General features: G+C 37.7%; 1 protein-coding gene and 1 long non-coding RNA gene across 16 annotated transcripts in view; one reads left to right on the top strand and one right to left on the bottom strand.

Annotated features, from left to right (window-relative positions):
* The window catches only part of UBE3A (ubiquitin protein ligase E3A), a 96633-nt gene that overhangs the window by 41900 nt on the left and 34603 nt on the right, over positions 1–20130 (top strand). For 3 of the 15 annotated variants that reach the window (XM_042235012.1, XM_042235011.1, XM_042235009.1), the window contains one exon: positions 8466–8573. The exons of 11 other annotated variants lie outside the window; for them this stretch is intronic. In XM_042235012.1, the coding sequence (XP_042090946.1) occupies positions 8530–8573 (44 nt within the window). In that variant the 5' untranslated portion in view covers positions 8466–8529. Of the gene's footprint in view, positions 1–5073; positions 5120–8465; positions 8574–20130 lie in introns of all 15 variants that reach the window. One more of the 15 variants, XM_042235010.1, reaches the window with a different exon arrangement.
* LOC105603013 (uncharacterized) overlaps positions 11487–20130 on the bottom strand; it is a 139210-nt gene continuing 130566 nt past the window's right edge. Inside the window, exon 3 of the long non-coding RNA XR_003585683.3 lies at positions 11487–20020. This is a non-coding gene — a long non-coding RNA (uncharacterized LOC105603013). The remainder of the gene's footprint in view (positions 20021–20130) is intronic.

The following is a 20130-nucleotide window of genomic DNA, read 5'->3' as shown; positions in this document are numbered from 1 at the left end:
TGTGTTTTTTGGCCCAGAATGTGGTCTGTTCCATGTGAGTTTGAGAAGAATGTGTAATCTGTTGTTGTTGGATGAAATAGTCAAGAGATGTCAGTTGTATCCAGTTGATTGATGGTGCTCTTGAGTTCAACTGTGCCGTTAATGATTTTCTGCCTGCTCCATCTGCCCATTCCTGATAGAGAGGTATTGAAGTCTCTGACTGTAGTAGTGGATTGCTCTAGTTTTCTTTGTAGTTCTATCACTTTTTGCCTGAAGTTATTTGATGCTCTGTTGTTTGGTGCATACACAAGGATTGTGATATTATCTTGGAAAACTGACCCATTTCTCCTTGTGTAATACCCCCTTTTAGCCCTGATAACTTACTTTATTTTATTTTTAATTGGAAGATGATTGCTTTACATTGTTGTATTGGTTTCTGCCATACAAGGTGAATCAGCCCTAAGTATGTGTGAGTCCCCTCCCTCTTGAACCCCCCCAGCCCCACCCCATCCCACCCCGCTGAGTTGTCATAGAGCAGCTCGGAGTTGAGCTCACTGTGTTAGGCAGCAGCTTCCCACTAGCTCCCTTGTGCATATGACTATATATATGTTTCAGCGCTACTCTCTCAGTTTGTCCTACCCTCTCCCCCCTGCTGTGTCCACAGATCTGCATCTCCATTCCTGCCCTGCAAATAGGTTTATTAATAACATGTTTCTAGATTTTCATATATATGCTTTAATACATATTTGTTTTTCTCTTAATGACCTAATATATATGTGACTTTCTCTTAATGACTTTACTCTGTATAACAGGTTCTAGGTTCATCCACTTCACTATAACTGACTGAAATTCATTCCTTTTTATATTTCGGTAGTAATCTATTGTATGTGTACCACAACTTCTTTATCCATTCATCTGTTGATGGACATCTAGATTTCTTCCATGTGCCACCTATTATAAATACTGTTGGAATGAATGTTGGCGTACATGTATCTTTTTTAATTATGATTTTCTCAGGGTATATGTGCAGTAGTGGGATTGCTGAATCATGGTAGTTTTATTCCTAGTTTATTAAGAAATCCTATTCTTCATAGTAGCTGTATCAATTTAAATTCCTGCTAATTGTGCAAGAGGGTTCCCTTTTCTCCACAGCCTCTCCAGCGTTGATTGTTTGAAGATGGCCATTCTGACCGCTGTGAGGTGCATTACTCTAACTAATGAGTGATGTTGAGCATTTTTTCATGTGTTTATTGGCCGTCTGTTCACCTTCTTTGGAAAAGTGTCTATTTAGATCTTCTGCGCATTTTTTGATTTGGGTTATTTGTTTTTCTGCTGTTGAGCTACATGAACTGCTTGTATATTTTGGAGATCAATCCTTTGTCAGTTATTTCATTTGCAGTTATTTTCTCCTGTTCTGAAGGTTGTCTTTTCATCTTGTTTGTGGTTTCCTTTGCTGTGCCAAAACTTTTAATTAGGTTCCATTTGTTTATTTTTGTTTTCATTTCCATTATTCTTTATTCAAGGAAGTGTGACCCTGATAACTTTTCTGTGGAGTCTACTCTGGCTGAAATTAATATAGCTACTCCTGCTTTCTTTTGACTATTATTAGCATGGTATATATTTTTCCGATTTAATTTATATGTGTCTTTATATATAAAGTACAGATAATGTATAATTGGGTCTTGTTTTTTGATCCACTCTGACAATCAGTGGTGAAGAATCCACCTTTCAGTGCAGAAGACATAGGTTCGATCCCTTAGTCAGGAAGATGCCCTAGAGAAGGAAGTGGCAACACCTTCCAGTATTCTTGCCCAGGAAATCCCATGGACAGGGGATCCTGGCAGACTTCAGTCCATGGGGTTGCAAAAGGGTCAGATACAACTTCGTGACTAAACAACAACAACATATACACATACCTGAGTAGATACACACATATATACATATACATAAGTATTCATAAACCAAATACATAGTTGATACTATTTTAAACAACTTGTATGTCTTAGATTAGTGAAGATTAAGAAAAATAAAAGGTTTTCTTTTACTTTTCACTGATTTATTTATCAGTGCTTGTCCTTTATGTAAATTTGAGGTCACAGTCTGTATACTTTTCACGTATTTCTTTATCAGTACTCATCCTTTATGTAAATTTGAGGTTCCAGTTTGTATCATTTTCCTTCTCTTTAAGAGAATTTCTTCTAACATTCTTGGAAGGCAAGTGTGCTGACAACAGATTCCCTCAGGTTTTATTTGTCTGAGTCTTTATTTCGGCCTCACTCTTGAAGAAGAATTTCACAGGGTATAGAATTCTAGGTTGGTATTTTTTTCTTTCTCCATTCCCCCCATCCCCCTTAGTACTTAATATATTTCATTTCACTCTCATGGTTTCTGAGGAGAAGTCAGATGTAATTCCTATTTTTGATATTTTGTAGGTAAGGAATTTTCCTCCTCTGTCTTCTTTCAGATTTTTTTTCTTTATCTTTGATTATCTGTAGTTTGAAAATGATATCCCTAAGTGTAGGGTTTTAGAGTGGGAATTTTTCCTGGTTGGTGTTTTTTGAGCTTCCTGGATCTGTAGCTTGGTGTCTGATGCTAATTTAGAGACATTTCTTAGTGATTGTTTCAGATATTTCTGATGGTCCTTTCTTCTTTTTCTAGTATTCCCAGTATGTGTGTGTTATACTTTTTATAGTGTCCCACAGTTGTTAGTCTTTGTTCTCCTTGCTTTTCAATTTTCGAAGAGTCTGTGCTAAGTTCAGAGATTCTTTTCTTAGTTGTTTCCAGTCTACTGTTAAGCCCTCAAAAGATATTTAAAAATTCTGTTACAGTGTTTTTGATCTCTAGGTTTGTTTGTTTTGGTTATTTCTTAGGCTATCCATCTCTGCTTACATTTACATGTGTCTGCCTTATTCATTGAAAAGATCATATGGTTTTTCCTTTTTAGTCTGTTGATATGGTGAATTACCAAGCCAGCAGTCCTGTGATAATCCAGTTTGTGTGTTAGTCACTCAGTCAGTTGGGTCAGATTCCTTGTGACTCCCATGAACTGTAGCCTGCCAGGCTCCTGTCTGTGAAATTCTCCAGGCAAGAACACTGGAGTGGATTGCCGTTCCTTCTCCAGGGGATCTTTCCCACTCAGGGCTTGAAGCTGGGTATTCTGCATTGCAGGCAGATTCTTTACTGTCTGAGACACCAGAGAAGCCCTGCTTTATTCATTAAAGCTTAGTAACTTATATATTAACTAGTTGGTTTAAATTCCTGGTATGATAATTCCAACATCTCTGCCATTTCTAATTCTTAACGCTTGCTCTGTGGTTGCAAATAGTGTTTTTTGCGTTTTAGTACACTTTGTAATTTTTTCTTGATAGCTGGACATGATTTCCCAAGTAAAAGGAATTGCTGTAATAGGCCGTCAGTATTGTGATAGTAAGATGTAAGCGGAAAGGAAGCATTTGATAATATCCCATCAGGGTAAAGTATTTTTGCCTGAGGACAGGCCTTGATAAGAAAAGAGGCCGCTTCAGTTCAGTTCAGTTCAGTTGCTCAGCTGTGTCTGACTCTTTGTGACCCCATGAATTGCAGCACGCCAGGCCTCCCTGTCTATCACCAACTCCTGGAGTTCACTCAAACTCTTGTCCATCGAGTCAGTGATACCATCCAGCCATCTCATCCTCCGTTGTCCCCTTCTCCTCCTGCACCCAATCTCTCCCAGCATCAGAGTCTTCCAGTGAGTTAACTCTTCGCATGAGGTGGCCAAAGTACTGGAGTTTCAGCTTTAGCATCATTCCTTCCAAAGAACACCCAGGACCGATCTTGTTTAGAATGGACTGGTTGGATCTCCACTGGTATATCTCAAAATGGTTCCTTTCTCTGCCCACCTGCTAGAAGCATGAGAGGAGTTTTGTCAGTACTGGCTCTGAGAACCTGCTCAAGCTCCTTGGGGTAATTCTCATAAAAATTCTGGGGGCTCCCCTATGACTGGCCCCTCACTCTATGGAGTTTTTAACTCCAGATTTTCTTAAGGCCGAGCCTCTAGGAATTCGTCAGTTACAGTTAAGGTTTTTCTGTCCTGTCACAGGTCCCTGCTTGTGGACCTCTGCTTCAGTAAACTATGACTCCCTATATTTGCCTTGGTGTTATGTTCTTCCCTCATTTAGGAATCCAAGAAGAGTTATGGAGTCCTTTTGTCTCTTCATCGTTTTATTTGTTACTGGATTGGAGTAATTACTTTCTAGCTTGTGAACCAGAAATCAGAAGTTGAGATGTAGCTTAGATGCTCTTTTGTCTGTGGAGTGGAAGAAAATATTTATATACAACTCCAAATTAAATATATGTGTATAAAAACATTTTTGGATTAAATAATGTCTTGAAATACATTCTGAAGTAAAAGATACAAAATAAAGGTGGCTGTTCTGTTCCCAGGATTCCCTCCTGGGTTCTGACACCGTGTTCTTGCTCTCCAGATTGAGCCTTTGTATGCACCTTTGTGTGCCTCTGGTATGCCTAAGGAACTGGGAGGTATCCTGATACCTGCTTCCCTTTATGGTTAAGTACTAGAAAAAAATAGTTAGTTGACACTGCTTTCTAGCCAATATCAGGAGAGAAAATGAAGAATCCTCACTGAGGTTCTGAAATTTGCTAGATTCTGAGAACGTAATTGTAGATAAATGGTCAGATCATGTGTCTCAGGGAGCTTACCATGTAATTAATAGGCACTTATTATAAAGTGTACTGAAAATAGGTACAGGTTACTGTGGGAACAGCAGTCATGATCCTGAAATGATACTAAGCTGAATCTTTAAATAGAAGGAGATATGCTTCTGGTTCATGGTAGCGATGAATGCCTCTGAATGAGTCTTCTCAGAAGGCAGAGTGAGCACAGCCCTGCTATTTTGTTGAAGTACTCCAGCGAAGCAGTTTTTAGCATCAGTGCAAATTTGCATTTTATTTATTATAGTGTACATGTCCTTAAAAGATTTTAAGAAGTGTTAGTGGGAATAGTTTACAGTCCTCCTAGAATACTTTGGATTAAAGGCCATAACATGCAAAACCATTCACTATATTAATGAATTTTTATTGTTTTTGTTATTTCAGCTCGTAACAGTACCTTCTACTCAGGTACCCATCCCAGAAAACCTAGGTATTCAGCTTTTTCTATTCATTACCTCTATGTATACATCTTTTAAATGTTTCTTGCATCAGTTTCCTTTTCTTTTCTGCTACTTCTTCACTCTTTGTCTGGTCTCTAATAGTAGTCATTACCCAACTAGATTGTCTGCCTCCAATTTTGCCAATTTTGGTCACAGTTTAAAACATGGAATTATCATAAAGACAGATTTGACTTAGTCGTTGACTTACTTAAAGCCCTTTAATGATTCCTGCTGCAGATGTTCTTATCTAGTGGTTTATGAAAAGTGTGTGAATACTTTGGAACTTCTTGCCAGATGAAGTATATATGTATCTTTATGGGAAGAAAGTTACTGACTTTGTCAGATTATTCCTCTGCTGGCTAAAATCTGAATTCCTTATCATATCTTAAAAATTCTCCCATAATCTGGCCTCTCCCTGCCTTTGCTTAGTCCTTGAGTCCTTCCTTGAACTTTATGCTATTGAACTGCATCCTGTGGTCTTAAGACCATGTTCTCAGGCTCTTCTGCCTTCACTCACTCATTTCTCTCTTATCGGAAACAATATTCCCACCCTCTTTGTCATCTGTTCCCCAGTCGTCCTTTGCAATTCATCTTGGCTAAATTGCCTCTTTTTATATTGCCATACCTCCTGAGTCCTTGTGATGTTAAAAATCTCCTGGGTTCCCCCCCACCCCCTACCCTTTAAACAGTTCCCTGAAGAAAGAGCTCATAAAAAATAGCCATAAGACCTGAAATAGAAGTTCTGTTTTCTCAGGCAGAGTTTGAAATATACTGAAGACATTTGGAAGTCATCAGGTATTGCTAAAACCTTGAAAGATGAAAGTCTCCAAAGAGAAATAGAAAAGAGAAAATGTCTAATGGCTTGTCCCTGGGGAGTATAGTGAAAGTGAAGTCGCTCAGTCGTGTCCGACTCTTTGCAACCCGTGGACTGTAGCCCACCAAGCTCCTCTGTCCATGGGATTCTGCAGGCAAGAATACTGGAGTGGGTTGCCGTTTCCTTCTCCAGGGGATCTTCCCGACCCAGGGATTGAACCCAGGTCTCCCACATTGCAGGCAGACGCTTTAACCTCTGCACCACCAGGAAAGCATTTCTAGATTAGGAAGGGAAGTATCTGAAGAACAGCCAGAGAGAAAGGAAGTCAGGAAATAGTGTCCTGAAAGCCCATAGTTAGTAAATTCCAAAAGACCTACATTTCTTAGCAAGGTTACATAAATTTTATACACAATTTTAAGTTTGATATAGCCCCATTTGGCTATTGTTGCCTATACTTTTGGTGTCATATCAAAGAATTCATTGTCCAAATCTCATGTCCTTTATTCCCTTATGTTTTCTTTTAGGAGTTTTGTAGTTTCAGCTTGTATATTTAGGTTAATCCATTTTGAGTTAACTTGTATATTATATGGTATAAACTAAGGGTCCAGCTTCATTCTTTGTGTGGGGATATTCAGTTTTCCCAGCACCACTTGAAGAGACTATTCTTTCCACAGTGCATACCTTTGGTACCTTTGTTGAAGATCATTTGACTGTTAGGTTTTAAGGGTTTATTTCTGGATTCTCTGTTATGTTCCATTGGTTTGTATGTCTTGTCTTTATACCAGAACCATGCTGTTGTGATTACTGTAGCTTTGTAAAGATGTTTTGAAATCAGGAATTGGGAGCCTCTGGCATTGTTTTCTTTCTCAAGATTATTTTTGCTATTTGGCATACTTTGAGCTTCCATATGAATTTCAGGATTGTTTTTCCCCATTTCTGAGAAAATATCATTGAGATTTTGATAGGAATTGAACTGAATCTTTAGAGTTCCTCGGGCAGCATGGACCTTTGAACAGCACTCACAGTGCCGCGGTCGATGATTGCGGGATATTTGTGCCTCTAGCTTCTTGCAGCCGTGTGTGGTCATTTTCAGTGTACTAGTCTTTTGCCTCCTTCAGTAAGTCTGTCCATAAGAATTTTATTTTTGATGCTGATATGGAGGGGGATATTCTCTTAATTTCCTTTTCAAGTTGATCATTGTTAGTTCATCCTGCAACTTTACCAAATTCATTTATTCTAACAGTTTGTGTGTCTGTGTGTGTGTGTGATCTTTATGGTTTCCTTTGGGCAGAGATAATTTTGTTTCTTCTGTCCTATTTGGATGCTTTCACTGATTTTACTTACCTGAATGTGCTGACTAGGATTGCTAGGAATCCTGTGTTGAAAACAAATGATGAATGTAGGCGTCCTTGCCTTGTGTGTGATCTTAGAGGGAAAGCTGTCAGTTTTTCACCATTGGGCATGATACTGACTGGACTTTTTATATGGCCTTTATTATGTTGAGGTAATTTCTTTTGTGTCTAGTTTGACTTTTTCTTATGATAGGGTGTTTGTCAAATGCTTTTTCTGTATCAGTTGAGATGATCATGTTATTGTTGTCCTTCATTTGGGCAGTTTGGTATATGACATTGACTGATTTTCATATGATGAAACATCTTAACATTCCAGAAATCCCACCTGGTGGTGGTGTATAACTTGAAAGTGTTGTCAGATTTTACTTCCTAGTCATTTATTGATTTTTGCATCCATATTCATCAGGGTTATTGGTGTGTATTTTTCTTGTCTTAAATATGTCTCTCGTTTTGGCATCAGGATTATGCTTCCCTCATAGGTAAATTTGGAAGGGTATCCTTCTCTCCATTTTGGGGGATGAGTTTGAGAAGGATTGGTGTTAATTCTTCTTTAAATCTTGGTAGAATTCTCCAGTGAAACTTTCTTGTCCTGGACTTTTGTAGAAATATATACTTATTTTTTTAAGGTTATTCAGCTCATTGGTGTATCTTGTTGTTAGTGGTCTCTTATGATGTTTTCTATTTTTGTGGCATCATTATAATTTATCTTCTTTTATTTCTGATTTTGAAAATTTGAGTTTTTTCTTGGTTTAACAAATGATTTGATGATTTTCTTGAAATCCCCCCCAAACAACTGTCATTGGTTAGTTTTTCTCTTTGTCTGTGCTCTATTTCATTTCTTTGTAATCTTTATTGTTTCCTTCCTTCTAACTTTGAATTAGTTTGTTTTTTTGGTTACTTGAGGTCTAAAATTAAGTTTTTGATTTGAGATCTTTTCTTGTTTTTAATGTGGGTGTTTACCTCTGTGAACTTCCCATGTTTCCTCTGCATCCCATACATTTTGATATGCTGTATTTCATAGTTGTCTTTCAAGGAATTCTGTAATTTTTTTTTTTTCCTGATTTCTTCTTTGACCCATTGGTTGTTCAGACTATGTTTTTTTAATTTTCTTAGTGGCTAGTTTCAAGTTTTCCTTTTAATTGTGATTTTTTTAATTTCATTCTGTTGCAGTTGGGAAGGACACAGTATGATCACCATCTTCTGAAATTTTGCTAAGATTGTTTTGTGGCGTGGCATGTGCTCCTCCCTGGAAAACGTCTCATGTGCAGTTGAGGAAATGTAGGTTCTGCTGTTGTTTTGTGCAGCGTTTTTTATTCGATTGTTAGGTCCATTTGTTCTGTCATAGTGTTCAAGTCCTTTGTCTCCCAAATGATTTTCTCAGGTAGATACATATACTATGGGAAGTGAGGTACTAAAATGTCGCACCATAATTGTTACTGTCTGTTTCTTCCTTCCATCTGTCAATGTTTCCTTAATTTATTTCCGTGCTCTGCACATATATTTTTAGTTGTATCTTTCTGGTGAATTGATCATTTTTTTAAAATTATATGTTATGTTTGTTGTTTCTTAATGACAATTTTTAACTTATAGGTCTTTATTTTCTCATATATTATCTGCCTTCTTTCAGTTATCACTTGTATAGTATGTTTTTTTCTTTATTTCACTTTCAGCTTGTGTATGTATGTCCTTGTATCTGTAAAGGAACTCTTTTGTATACAGCATTTAGTTAGTGTCTTGCTGATCCTGCTCTTGCCGCCAGTTGTCCCACTGTATCTCACTGCACACTGCTCATTGAACCCATGGTAGACAAGGCACAAGTGGGGAAGCTGGAAGAAAACTCCAGGAGCCGTGGGAATTGCAGACCCATTTATTCTTTAGTCTCATCTGGCTGGCACAGCAGCCATAGCAGCAGAAGCTGTACTCTCTCCTCTCATGGCTGGCCTCACGGGCACAGCCATGACGCAGCAGTAATGCCGCCGCTTTCTAGGTGGAGCTCACAAGCGCCAACAGCACAGAGTAGCCTGTGACCAAGCAGTGCCTCATGGCATACATGCATAGTGTGATCAGTGATCTCAGCTGCTGCATGCTCACTGTTTACAAAACCTGGGGCAAGAGAGCCTGAACATGCCGTCTTGGCTCATTTACTCTCTTCCCCATGGTTGGGTTTTCCTTTTTTTTAAATTCATTATCCCATTTAGCCATTCTGTATCTTTTGATTAGGAGTTTAATCCATTAATATTTAAAGTAAGTGCTGATGGGAAAGGATTTACTATTGCCATCTTGCTAATTGTTTTTTGTATATCTTATAATTATTTTTTTCCCTTTTTTCCTGTGAGATGTCTTCCTTTGTGTTCTTTTTTTCTTTTCTTATAGTGACATGCTTTGAGTCCTTTCTTTGTGCATCTTTTATAAGTATTTTCTTTGTGTTTATGTGCTAAGTCATTTTGGTCGTGTCTGACTCTTTGTGACCCTGTGGACTGTAGCCTGCCAGGCTCCTCTGCATGGAATTCTCCAGGCAAGAATACTGGAGTGGGTAGCCATTCCTTTCTCCAGGGGATCTTCCCAACCCAGGGATTGAACCTGTGTTTCCTGTGGCTGCTATTACAGGCAGCTTCTTTATAACTGAGTCACTGGGGAAGCTGGTGTTTACCATTGTGTTCACCATGGTGATTACATAAAATCTTAGAATACTAGTGATGTATTTTAAACAAATAATTATTTCAGTTGCATACAAAAACTTTACAGGTTTCTCCTTTTTGTTATGACATAAATCGCACCTTTTTGTGTTTCATATCCATTAACATATAGCAGAGTTTTTAAAAAATACTTACTTTATTTGACTGTGTCAAGTGCTAGCTGCAGCACTCAGAATGTTTGTTGCGTCGTATCGGATCTTTTCTTGTGGTTCACGGACTCTCTAGTTGTGATGCATGGGCTTAGTAGTTGCAGCACAAGAACTTAGTTGCTTGGCAATAGCTGGAATCTTAGTTTCCTAACCAGGGTTGAACCTGCGTCCTCTGTCTTGTCAGGTGGTTTCCTAACCATTGGACCACCAGAGAAGTCCTTATAGTTGAGTTGGTTTTTTTAAATGTTGCTCTGTTTTAACTCTACCTGAATATAAAGTGATATACTCATCACCATTGCAGTATTACAGGAGTCTATGTTTGTCTATAAATTTACCTTTACCAGAAGGCTTTATATTTTCAGATGCTGTTTTGTTGTGTATCCTTTTGCATTTCTTGTAAGGCAGGTTTAATGGTGATGAACTAGTTCAGCATTTTTTTAATGCTGGGAGGTCTTTATATCTCCTTTGCATTTAAAGTCAGTTTTGCCAAATAATATTGCTTTTGGTTGGAAGTTACTTATCTCCAGCACTGTGAATGTCATCCTACTCTTTTCTGGCCTGCAAGATTTCTGCTGATAACTCTATTTATAGTCTTATGATAGCTTCCTTGTGTGTGACCAGTTGTTTCTGTTTGGCTGCTTTCAGGATTCTCTCTTTTGCATCTTACTATGTGTCTCTTTGCTGCTGCTGCTAAGTCGCTTCAGTCATGTCCGACTCTGTGCGACCACATAGATGGCCACCCACCAGGCTCCCCCGTCCCTGGGATTCTCCAGGCAAGAACACTGGAGTGGGTTGCCATTTCCTTCTCCAATGCGTGAAAGTGAAATCGCTCAGTTGTGCTCCGACTCTTCATCCTAATTGGAGTCCTTTGAGCCTCTTAAAATTAGATGTCCGTTTTCTTCCTCAGATTTGGGAGGCATTTGGCTATTAATTTTTCATTTAGCTTGCTTCATTCTCTCTTCTCTAGCTGGTATTCCCCAGTGCATATGTTGGTCAGCTTGATGATATTTCATCCTGGAAGTCCCTTTGACTTTCTTCACTTTTCTTCTTCTTTCTTTTTTTTTTTTTTTGCTTTTTTCCATTCTGACTCAAGAATTTCAAAGACTCACCCATCAAGTTCATTGTTGTTTTTTTTTTTTACTTCTGCTTGATCAAATCTGAAATTGATCCCCTCTTGTGAATTTTTCAATTCAGTTATTGTATACTTCAGCTCTAGAATTTTTGTTTGGTTCCTTTTTTGTCTCTTCTTTTTGTTGCTGTTCTCATTTTGTTCATGCCTCATAATTTCATCCAGTTGTTTATTTATGTTCTGTTGTACTTTGTTTCCTTATGGCAATTATACTGGGTTTTTTTTGTGTGTGTGTCATTTTAATTTGTAGAACCCTAATTTGTTTAAGGTCATTTTCTAGAACTTTATTTTGTTCATTTGACTGGATTGTGATTCTGTTTTTTATGTGTCTTCTTGTTGTGGATTTTGCATTTGGAAAACACTTTCTCTTCCATTCTTCATGGACTGGCTTCATAGAGGGGAGGATCACATCATTCAGCGTAGCTAGAGAATCTTGGTACCTCTAAAATCTTTCAGGGGGTGCATCTTCTCTGGATTTCTCCTTGTAATTTCCCAATTGAAAGTGTTTATTATTGGTTGTTTCTTTCAAGAGTGTATAGTCTTTTGCCCTCTCTTGTGTCTTTCTGTCTCACTTACGGTTCTCTGGGTCTACAGCAAGCCAGAGACCTGCCTTTTGTCTTCCCTGGGCATCCAGTGTATTCTGGGTCCAGTTCTCTGAGTTAGGCTAGACAGAAACTAGTCCCTTGTGCAGCCCGTTGAAAAACTGGAATGTTGGACGTAATTCTTCTCTCTCTTTTTTTCCTGCTTATCAAGGGTGTTGCTGCAAATTAGGCTTTTCATCACTATTGTGAACTGTGCTACTTGGGGAGAGGTTGAGGCAGTTGATATGGAATAACTTTTCTTACACATTTCTGACTGGTTTATTTAGTCTTTGAGTTTGCTGGGGGTACCTGCAGCTTTCTGCAGGTTTTGGAGCTCTCAAAAAAGTTTTGGCATCACATTTAAGTCAGAGTTTCTGTGGAAGAATCTGTCTGGAGAAGGAAATGGCAACCCACTCCAGTACTCTTGCCTGGAGAATCCCATGGAGGGAGGAGCCTGGTGGGCCCATGGGGTCGCAAAAAGTCGGACACGACTGAGCAACAAACTACTAATCTGTCTGGTGCTTCCTTTTTCTCTATCCTGCTGACTCAGTTCTGGTTAGCTGGTTAGTTTTTTATCTTTTCTCAAATAATTTAGTCATTGTACAGTTCAGTTAATGGAGGAATATACCTATGGGTTCATTTATCATCTATACAAAACTAACTTTGATATATATTAAATAATCTTTAGTATAAATTAAAAGATCTGTCTTAATAATTTTTTCACCCTAACTGAAAGAACTCTAGGTGTTTTCTCAGCAGTGTATATTAAATCTATTAAGTTTTTAAATAACTCCAAGTTTTTCTGAGCTCCTAACAAAAAGATTATTTTATAGGTGATCCAGCTATTTAGAATTGCAAAATAGTGAGCCAGACAGATCTTTATCACAGAAATTACAGCATATTGCCTGATCCGTGGTAGACATTCAAGTGTATAATTAGTCATGGGACAAGTTTTGTCTTGATTGTCTTTGAATCAGAAACAGAAATCAAAGACCATATTTAATGATCATCACAGAGAATTAGTAGTTGCTCTACAGTAATGCCAACATGTGCTTTGTATTCCTTTCCCTTTCAGATCTCAGTTGGAGGGAGATGGATGGATATATTTTATTGTTTGTTTATTATAAGTTTTTTCTACAGTTTCTGTGTATACTGTGTAAGAAACTATTTAGGCAGTGAGATTATAAACCTCAGTAAAAGAGTACTCAGGAGTTATTGTTAAACATATTTCTAAAGTAAAATGTACCAATTTAAGTAAAAACTTTTTGGTGGAAACTATATCATATTCTGTAGTTAATGGTTCATTGTTTGGATCATGGTAATAATGAGTTCACAATTCAGATAATTTAATAATTCATTTTGGTCCATTGTAACAGTCACTACCTTAAATCTGATCATAGCTGTGTCACAGATGTTTTTTCACTGGATCTGTTTCTATAAGGCCTACTAATATCTAGGATAACATTGGTAATTGTTAAAATTTTTTTATGTTAAGTAAAACTTTGGGAAAGGGGATGGCACATTTACAGAGGTAACATTCTAAAAGAAACAAAGGTGTTCTGCTTACTCTGAGGCTAGTAAACAGTGGTTATTAGCTTTATAGACTGATAATACAAGTCTTGGGCCCTTTGTGTTTTATCTCTGACGTCTTGATTCCTCACATCATCATTTGACTTTATTTTCAGTTAAAGTCCTTATACTTAACATTCACATGTTCTTTTGATCTTTGCCTTTTTTATCTCCTTTCATTATTCTATACTTTGTCCACCAGTAGTTTTTACATTGCAGTCACAGTTTCTGATTCTTTTAAGTTCTATCATTCTTTTTAATTTTAATTCCAGTCTTGTTTGCTCATTGTTCACTGATACATCTTCACTTTCTGACAGTTGCTTTTTTTTTTTTCTGGTCACACCATGCAGCATGCTGAATCTTAGTTCCACAACCAGGGATCAAATACATGCCCCCTGCATTGGGAGTGTGGAGTCTTAACCACTCAGGGACATCCTCTGATAGTTGCTGTTTATTTCATCTTCTTTGTTCTTGTATTTATTGTTTATTTTCCAGCTTCCTATTAAGTTCAGTTTAAGATCATTTTCAACTTCCATGCTATATTGCCGACAGTTGTTTCAGTGGTTCTGACTTCAGTGGTTTGCTGTTGGTACAGGAACGTTAGCATACGTTTCTCGTATTTGTTTCCTTACCAGACAAATTAAGTTGTGGTACCTAATGTGATCAGAGTATAACTCTTATTATTACAGGGTTTTTTGAGTTTTTTTGTTTCTGATAAGTACTGGACTGTTCCAGAAACTGAGTCAGCAAATGTGGTATTTGTGTCATTGATGATGATGGTTTTCCTTTTCCTTCGTTGATGACTAAAACCATTCCCTCTGCCATTTATTTGATCTGTTCTCTAAAAAAGTTGCAATATGACAACAGTATTTTCCCCACATGATTTATTTTAAATATTTACAAACAAGCAGATAAGTTGATGCCATGTGCCTGTCATCTTTTTGTTGCTCAGCCATGGCTGACTCTTTGCAACCCCATGAACTGCAGCACGCCAGGTTTCCCTGTCCTTTACCATTTCCCAGAGGTTGTTCAAATTCACGTCCATTGAGTCAGTGATGCCATCCAACCATCTCATCCTCTGTCGTCCCCTTCTCCTCCTGCCTTCAGTCTTTTCCAGCATCAGGGTCTTTTCCAGTGAGTCATTTCTTCACATCAGGTGGCCAAAGTATTGGAGCTTCAGCATCAGTCTTTGCAATGAATATTCAGGACTGATTTCCTTTAGGATTGACTGGTTGGATCTCCTTGCAGTCCTTTCTCCATCACCACAGTTCAAAAGCATCAATTCTTTGGTGCTCAGGTTTCTTTATAGTCCAACTCTCACATCCATACATGACTACTGGAAAAACCATAGCTTTGACCATATGGACCTTTGTTGGCAAAGTAATATCTTTGCTTTTTAATATGCTGTCTAGGTTGGTTATAGCTTTCCTTCCAAGGAGCAAGAGTCTTTTAATTTCATGGCCGCAGTCACCATCTACAGTGATTTTGGAGCCCAGAAAAATAAAGTCAGCCACTGTTTCCACTGTTTCCCCATCTATTTGCCATGAAGTGATGGGACCAGATGCCATGATCTTAGTGTTTGGAATGTTGAGCTTTAAGCCAACTTTTTCACTCTCCTCTTTCACTTTCATCGAGAGGCTCTTTAGTTCCTCTTTGCTTTCTTCCATAAGGGTGGTGTCATCTGCTTATCTGAGGTTATTGATACTTCTTCCTGCAATCTTGTTTCCAGCTTGTGCTTCATCCAGCCCAGCATTTCGCATGATGTACTCTGCGTATAAGTTAAATAAACATGGTAACAATATACAGTCTTGATGTACTTCTTTGCCTATTTGTAACCAATCTGTTGTTCCCTGTCTGGTTCTAACTGTTGCTTCTTGATGTGCATACAGGTTTCTCAGGAGGCAGGTAAGGTGATCTGCTATTCCCATCTCTCGAAGAATTTTCCACAGTTTGCTGTGATCCACATAGTCAAAGGCTTTAGCATAGTCAGTGAAGCAGAAGTAGATGTTTTTCTGGAACTCTGTTGCTTTTTCTGTGATCCAACAGATGCTGGCAATTGGATCTCTGGTTCCTCTGTCTTTTCTAAATCCAGCTTGAACATCTGCAAGTTCTTGGTTCATGTACTGTTGAAGCCTTGCTTGGAGCATTTTGAGCACTGCTTTGCCAGCATGTGAGATGAGTGCAGTTGTGTGGTAGTTTGAACATTCTTTGGTTTTGCCTTTCTTTGCAATTTGGAATGGAAACTGACCTTCTCCAGTCCCGTGGCCACTGCTGAGTTTTTCAGATTTGCTGGCATGTTGAGTGCAGCACTTTCACAGCATCATCTTTTAGGATTTGAAGTAACTCAGCTGGAATTGCATCACCTCTACTAGATTTTTTCATCTCATTTGTCATCTAGATTCTGCTTTTATTATTTACATTGCTTTGTCACATATCTACCCTTCTACTTTTATTCGTCAATCCATCTTTTTTATCCCCATACATTTCAAAGTCACTGACATCCCTTTCCCTGAAGGTGAAACCATTCTTAAAAAGATTTCTGCCAAGTTTTCTAGAGTAACTTGCCCTCCACATATGATTTATTCCATAGAACATATGATTGATTCCATGTCTTAATGATTCATAGAAATAAAATAAGTCAGTGGAAAGTACTGTTCGTTTTAAATGTGTAAGTAATGTCAAGAGTCACGATCATTGAGAGCACTCTCACTAGATGGTTTCACAGGATTTGATAAGAAAAAGTACCTTTTATAAAAAGTCAGTATGTTATAAAGTACTGGTTTGTTTTTTCACATTGAATAAAAGTAAGATGTAAGGAAATTATGGAAAGTAAGCCAGAACCCATTTTGGGATAGTTTTGAATGACCCATAATATGTCACTGAAGGAACCAGTAGGGAAAAGACCTTTCTTCATATCTTTCCTGTTTTCTCATTTTCTTCCTCCTCTTTGTCTCTCCTTGTCCCTTCTTTACCTTTCCTCCTTCCCTTCTTTCTTCACATTTGAGGGAGTTACACATTTTATTGCACTGATTTGCTGATTGAAAAGAGTGAGGAGGCCACGTGATTGGATGGAAGCATCACTGGAGGGCACAGTGTCTAAATTAAGAGTTGGGAAATCGTTTCTGTCACGGCCTGGTGGTATTTATTTTAGGCTCTGCAGGCTAGACTGTACAGTCTCTGAAAACTACTCAACTGTGCTGCTTTAGTGTGAAAACAGCAGTAGGCAGCATGTAAATGAATGAGCATGGTTATGTTCTAAGTAAGACTGGATGCTAAAATTTGAATTTCATGTAATTTTTACATGTCGCAAGATATACTACTTTTCTTAACTGACTTTCTCAACCATTTAAAATTTAAGAACAATTCTTAGCCTGCAAAGCTTTTAAAAAAACAGGTAACAGATTGGTCCATGATCTTTGAATTGGTAACTCTTAGTGTACAGGGATTAATCTTGTACAGGTTATTTACCAAAATGTCATTATTAACATACACATTTCCCAATGTCTAGACCTTTTAATATGCTCTTAATTAGATGGGGATACAGAATTGTGTACAGGTAATTCCAGGTGTCAGTGAAGTGAGGGAAGAAGAAAAATATTTGGTATGGTTGATCCCACTGATAACATGGAGATTCTGGCTTGGCCTTTCAGTCTTGTCTCATCAGTCTAGCTGCTGTTTCTAAGTCTTGGGGCAGAGAAGTGGATCAAATAGAGGGGGCTACTCTTAAATCTATTCTTAATGGTATTAAAGGCCCAAGGTTTGGAGTCAAACCTGGGTTCAGATCTCTTATAAGATGTGTGATTAGGTATATAACTCCTCTGAGCATAATATAGACTTTTAGGATGGTAGTAACAATTATAACAAGAACGGTGGCTAACTGTGCTTAAATTGTGTGCTGTGCAGTGTTCTAAGGACTTTTTATATATATAGTAACTCATTTAGTTCTCTCACAGCCATAATAAGTCTATATACCATCATTTTTAAGATGAGAAAACTGAGACATAGGAGATTTAAGTAAACGTATTCAGGGTCACATAGTTACTAAGTGGCAGAGCCAGCATGTGAACTTGGACATTCCGGCCTGAGTGTGAGGTTTTAACTTACAGGGTTTAACCATCTTCCAAAGTGAGAGTATCTGTAAAATGCCTATTAGGTCTTCAAAAAATAGATATGTTTACTTTGCTGAATAGAGTGCTTGCTACCTGTTCCTCAAGAAGCTTGTGTTCTTGTGTGATGCCAGATATTCCATAAATATGAGATTCAAATTATGGTTTTTCAGAATGCATTTTACTTTTTTCAGTTACATACTATTTATGGGATTTTTTTTTTCCCATAAAAGTTTTTTAGTAAGAATTGGAATTGAAATGTATCACCTTCTGTAAGACAGTATAGTCGACTTAGACTGAAGCTGGAAGGCCTCTTGGACTCCTGTTTTTATCCGAGTTGTTCTGCAGTTACCTTTGTGTGACCTTGGATGCATGGTTTGACTCTGTCCCTTTTTGGCTGTAGACTGAGGATAATCCTCAGAGTCATGGAACTCAGATGAGATAACCTGTGTTATGGTGCCTAGCAGTATGTCCAGTATGTTACCAGCTATTCCATAAATGCTAGTACTTTGCTCACCTCCCTGTTACAGATTTAGAACTGAAAGGAGCCTTAAAGATTAGAAACTGAGGGCCCGATAGTACAGCTACTTTGAGACTTAGAGCCAGTTTTCTGATTTCTCAGTCTTGTTCTGTTTTTGGTGTTCACACTTGTTTATGCATTGCATTCAAAAGCATTATGTATATGACTTTTTTTTTTTTTAAAGAACAAAACCCAACATTCTAAAATAGCTAAATTATTTTTGGTATTTTGAACTTTGAAACTAATCTTTTAAAAATCATATTGATAATTTAGTAAACCTGGAAGCCATTCAAATCACATATATGAAGTTTTAAAACCACTAACATTTCCTCTTTCATATTCATTAATTTTAATAAAGTACTGTTACAGAAAAAATAACTTACAAGCAACATGATATAATAATGTTAAAAACCCATCCAACCACATTCAGAGAAATGGCTATTAACACTTTGAAATAAAAAAGGCTAATTATGACAGTACTTTGTAACTGACTTTTACAATTAAAAGATCAACTAATGATCTATGCTAAATTCAGATCTTGATAATTTTTATTTGTTCCATTGTGTGGATGGTTATCAGTTCCTTTTAGTAATCTCCTGTTTTTATGGCATGTCAGTTTTTTCCCAGGCTTTATACAAACATCGTATTTTGCAGAACTGCCCTATTTCACCAAAAATGGGATCTTTGGTTCATATGGTTGATCCTCGTATTCATTTTTAAGACTTTTGATGCATGTTAATAATTTTCCGCCAGAAATAAAATTCATATTTATTTATCTTCTCACTAGGGAAAGCTATTGCATTTTTGAAGAAGCAGCAATGTGTGGCATAAATCTTATAGATCCTTTATATCTCTTTACATGTTGTCATTTTAATATTTAGCATAGTGATATATTTGGAATAATATATTTTAATTTTCAGGAGTGGAGTAATTTATAACTGCATATAATAAGATATCTCAAGTCATGTTCATGCAGTTTTTAAGAGCACTTTGTGGGTTTTTCTTTTTTCCTCTATTTGCATGTAGTGAGTGGTAAATTTGCATGGGACATCTGAAAAACAGAGCGGCAGAATGAATTGAATGTGTTTATTACTGTTTGTCACTTACCTTGATATTTTAGAGACAAAGTCCTACTTTTGAGACAAAATTGAACTTACTAATGTGTCCCTTATTTGTCTTCTTGTGAGTTGTTCCGTTTCTCATGATTAACAAGATGTATCTCACGATTAACAAGATGTAAACTCTAATACTGTTTGCCATTTAGTCCTACATGTGTGTGAGATAATTGTAAGAACATCTTAAGAATTAAATTAGGTAAATTATTTTTTCTAGTTATGATTATTTGATGTTTTTATTCCTACATGTGTATTTGGAACCAAAAGGAATAGCTATGAATTATGGGTTTTTTTAATCAGTAGACTACTCAAAGTTATGGTCATCTTATCACATCAGTAGTAGGAGAAGTATATAGATCTTAAGATTTGAATAAACTGTAAAGATAGAAATCTAGTCCAGCTTCTTACTTGACGAAATAACCCCTTCTTCAGTATTCTTGCTGGGCTTTCCTGGGTGGCTCAAATGGTAAAGTTTGCCTGTAATACAGGAGACCCAGGTTAAATCCCTAGATCGGAAATATCCCTTGGAAAAGGAAATGGCAACCCATTCCAGTTTTCTTGCCTGGAGAATTCCATGGACAGAGGAGCCTGGTGGGCTACAGTCTCAGTTCAGTTAGTTCAGTTCAGTCGCTCAGTGGGGTTCAGTGTTTGGTGACTCCATGGACTGCAGCATGCCAGGCCTCCCTGTCCATCACCAGTTCCCGGAGCTGCTCAAACTCACGTCTGTCAAGTTGGTGATGCCATCCAACCATCTCATCCTCTGTCGTCCCCTTCTCCTCCTGCCTTCAGTCTTTCCAAGCACCAGGGTCTTTTCCAGTGAGTCGGTTCTGCAGTCTACAGTGAGTCAGCCTGCAATGAGTCTGTGAGTTGCAAAGAGTCAGACATTACTAAGGGACTAACACTTTCACTTTCACTGACCTTGCTAGGTCTTCTGGAACAGCAGTAACGAAACATTCATTCACATACATTA

The sequence above is a fragment of the Ovis aries genome, chromosome 18 (genome assembly GCF_016772045.2).
Source record: "Ovis aries strain OAR_USU_Benz2616 breed Rambouillet chromosome 18, ARS-UI_Ramb_v3.0, whole genome shotgun sequence".
Classification (NCBI taxonomy): domain Eukaryota; kingdom Metazoa; phylum Chordata; class Mammalia; order Artiodactyla; family Bovidae; genus Ovis; species Ovis aries.
Note: the sequence above shows the minus strand (reverse complement) of the source record. Positions and strands in the feature narration are given on the sequence as shown.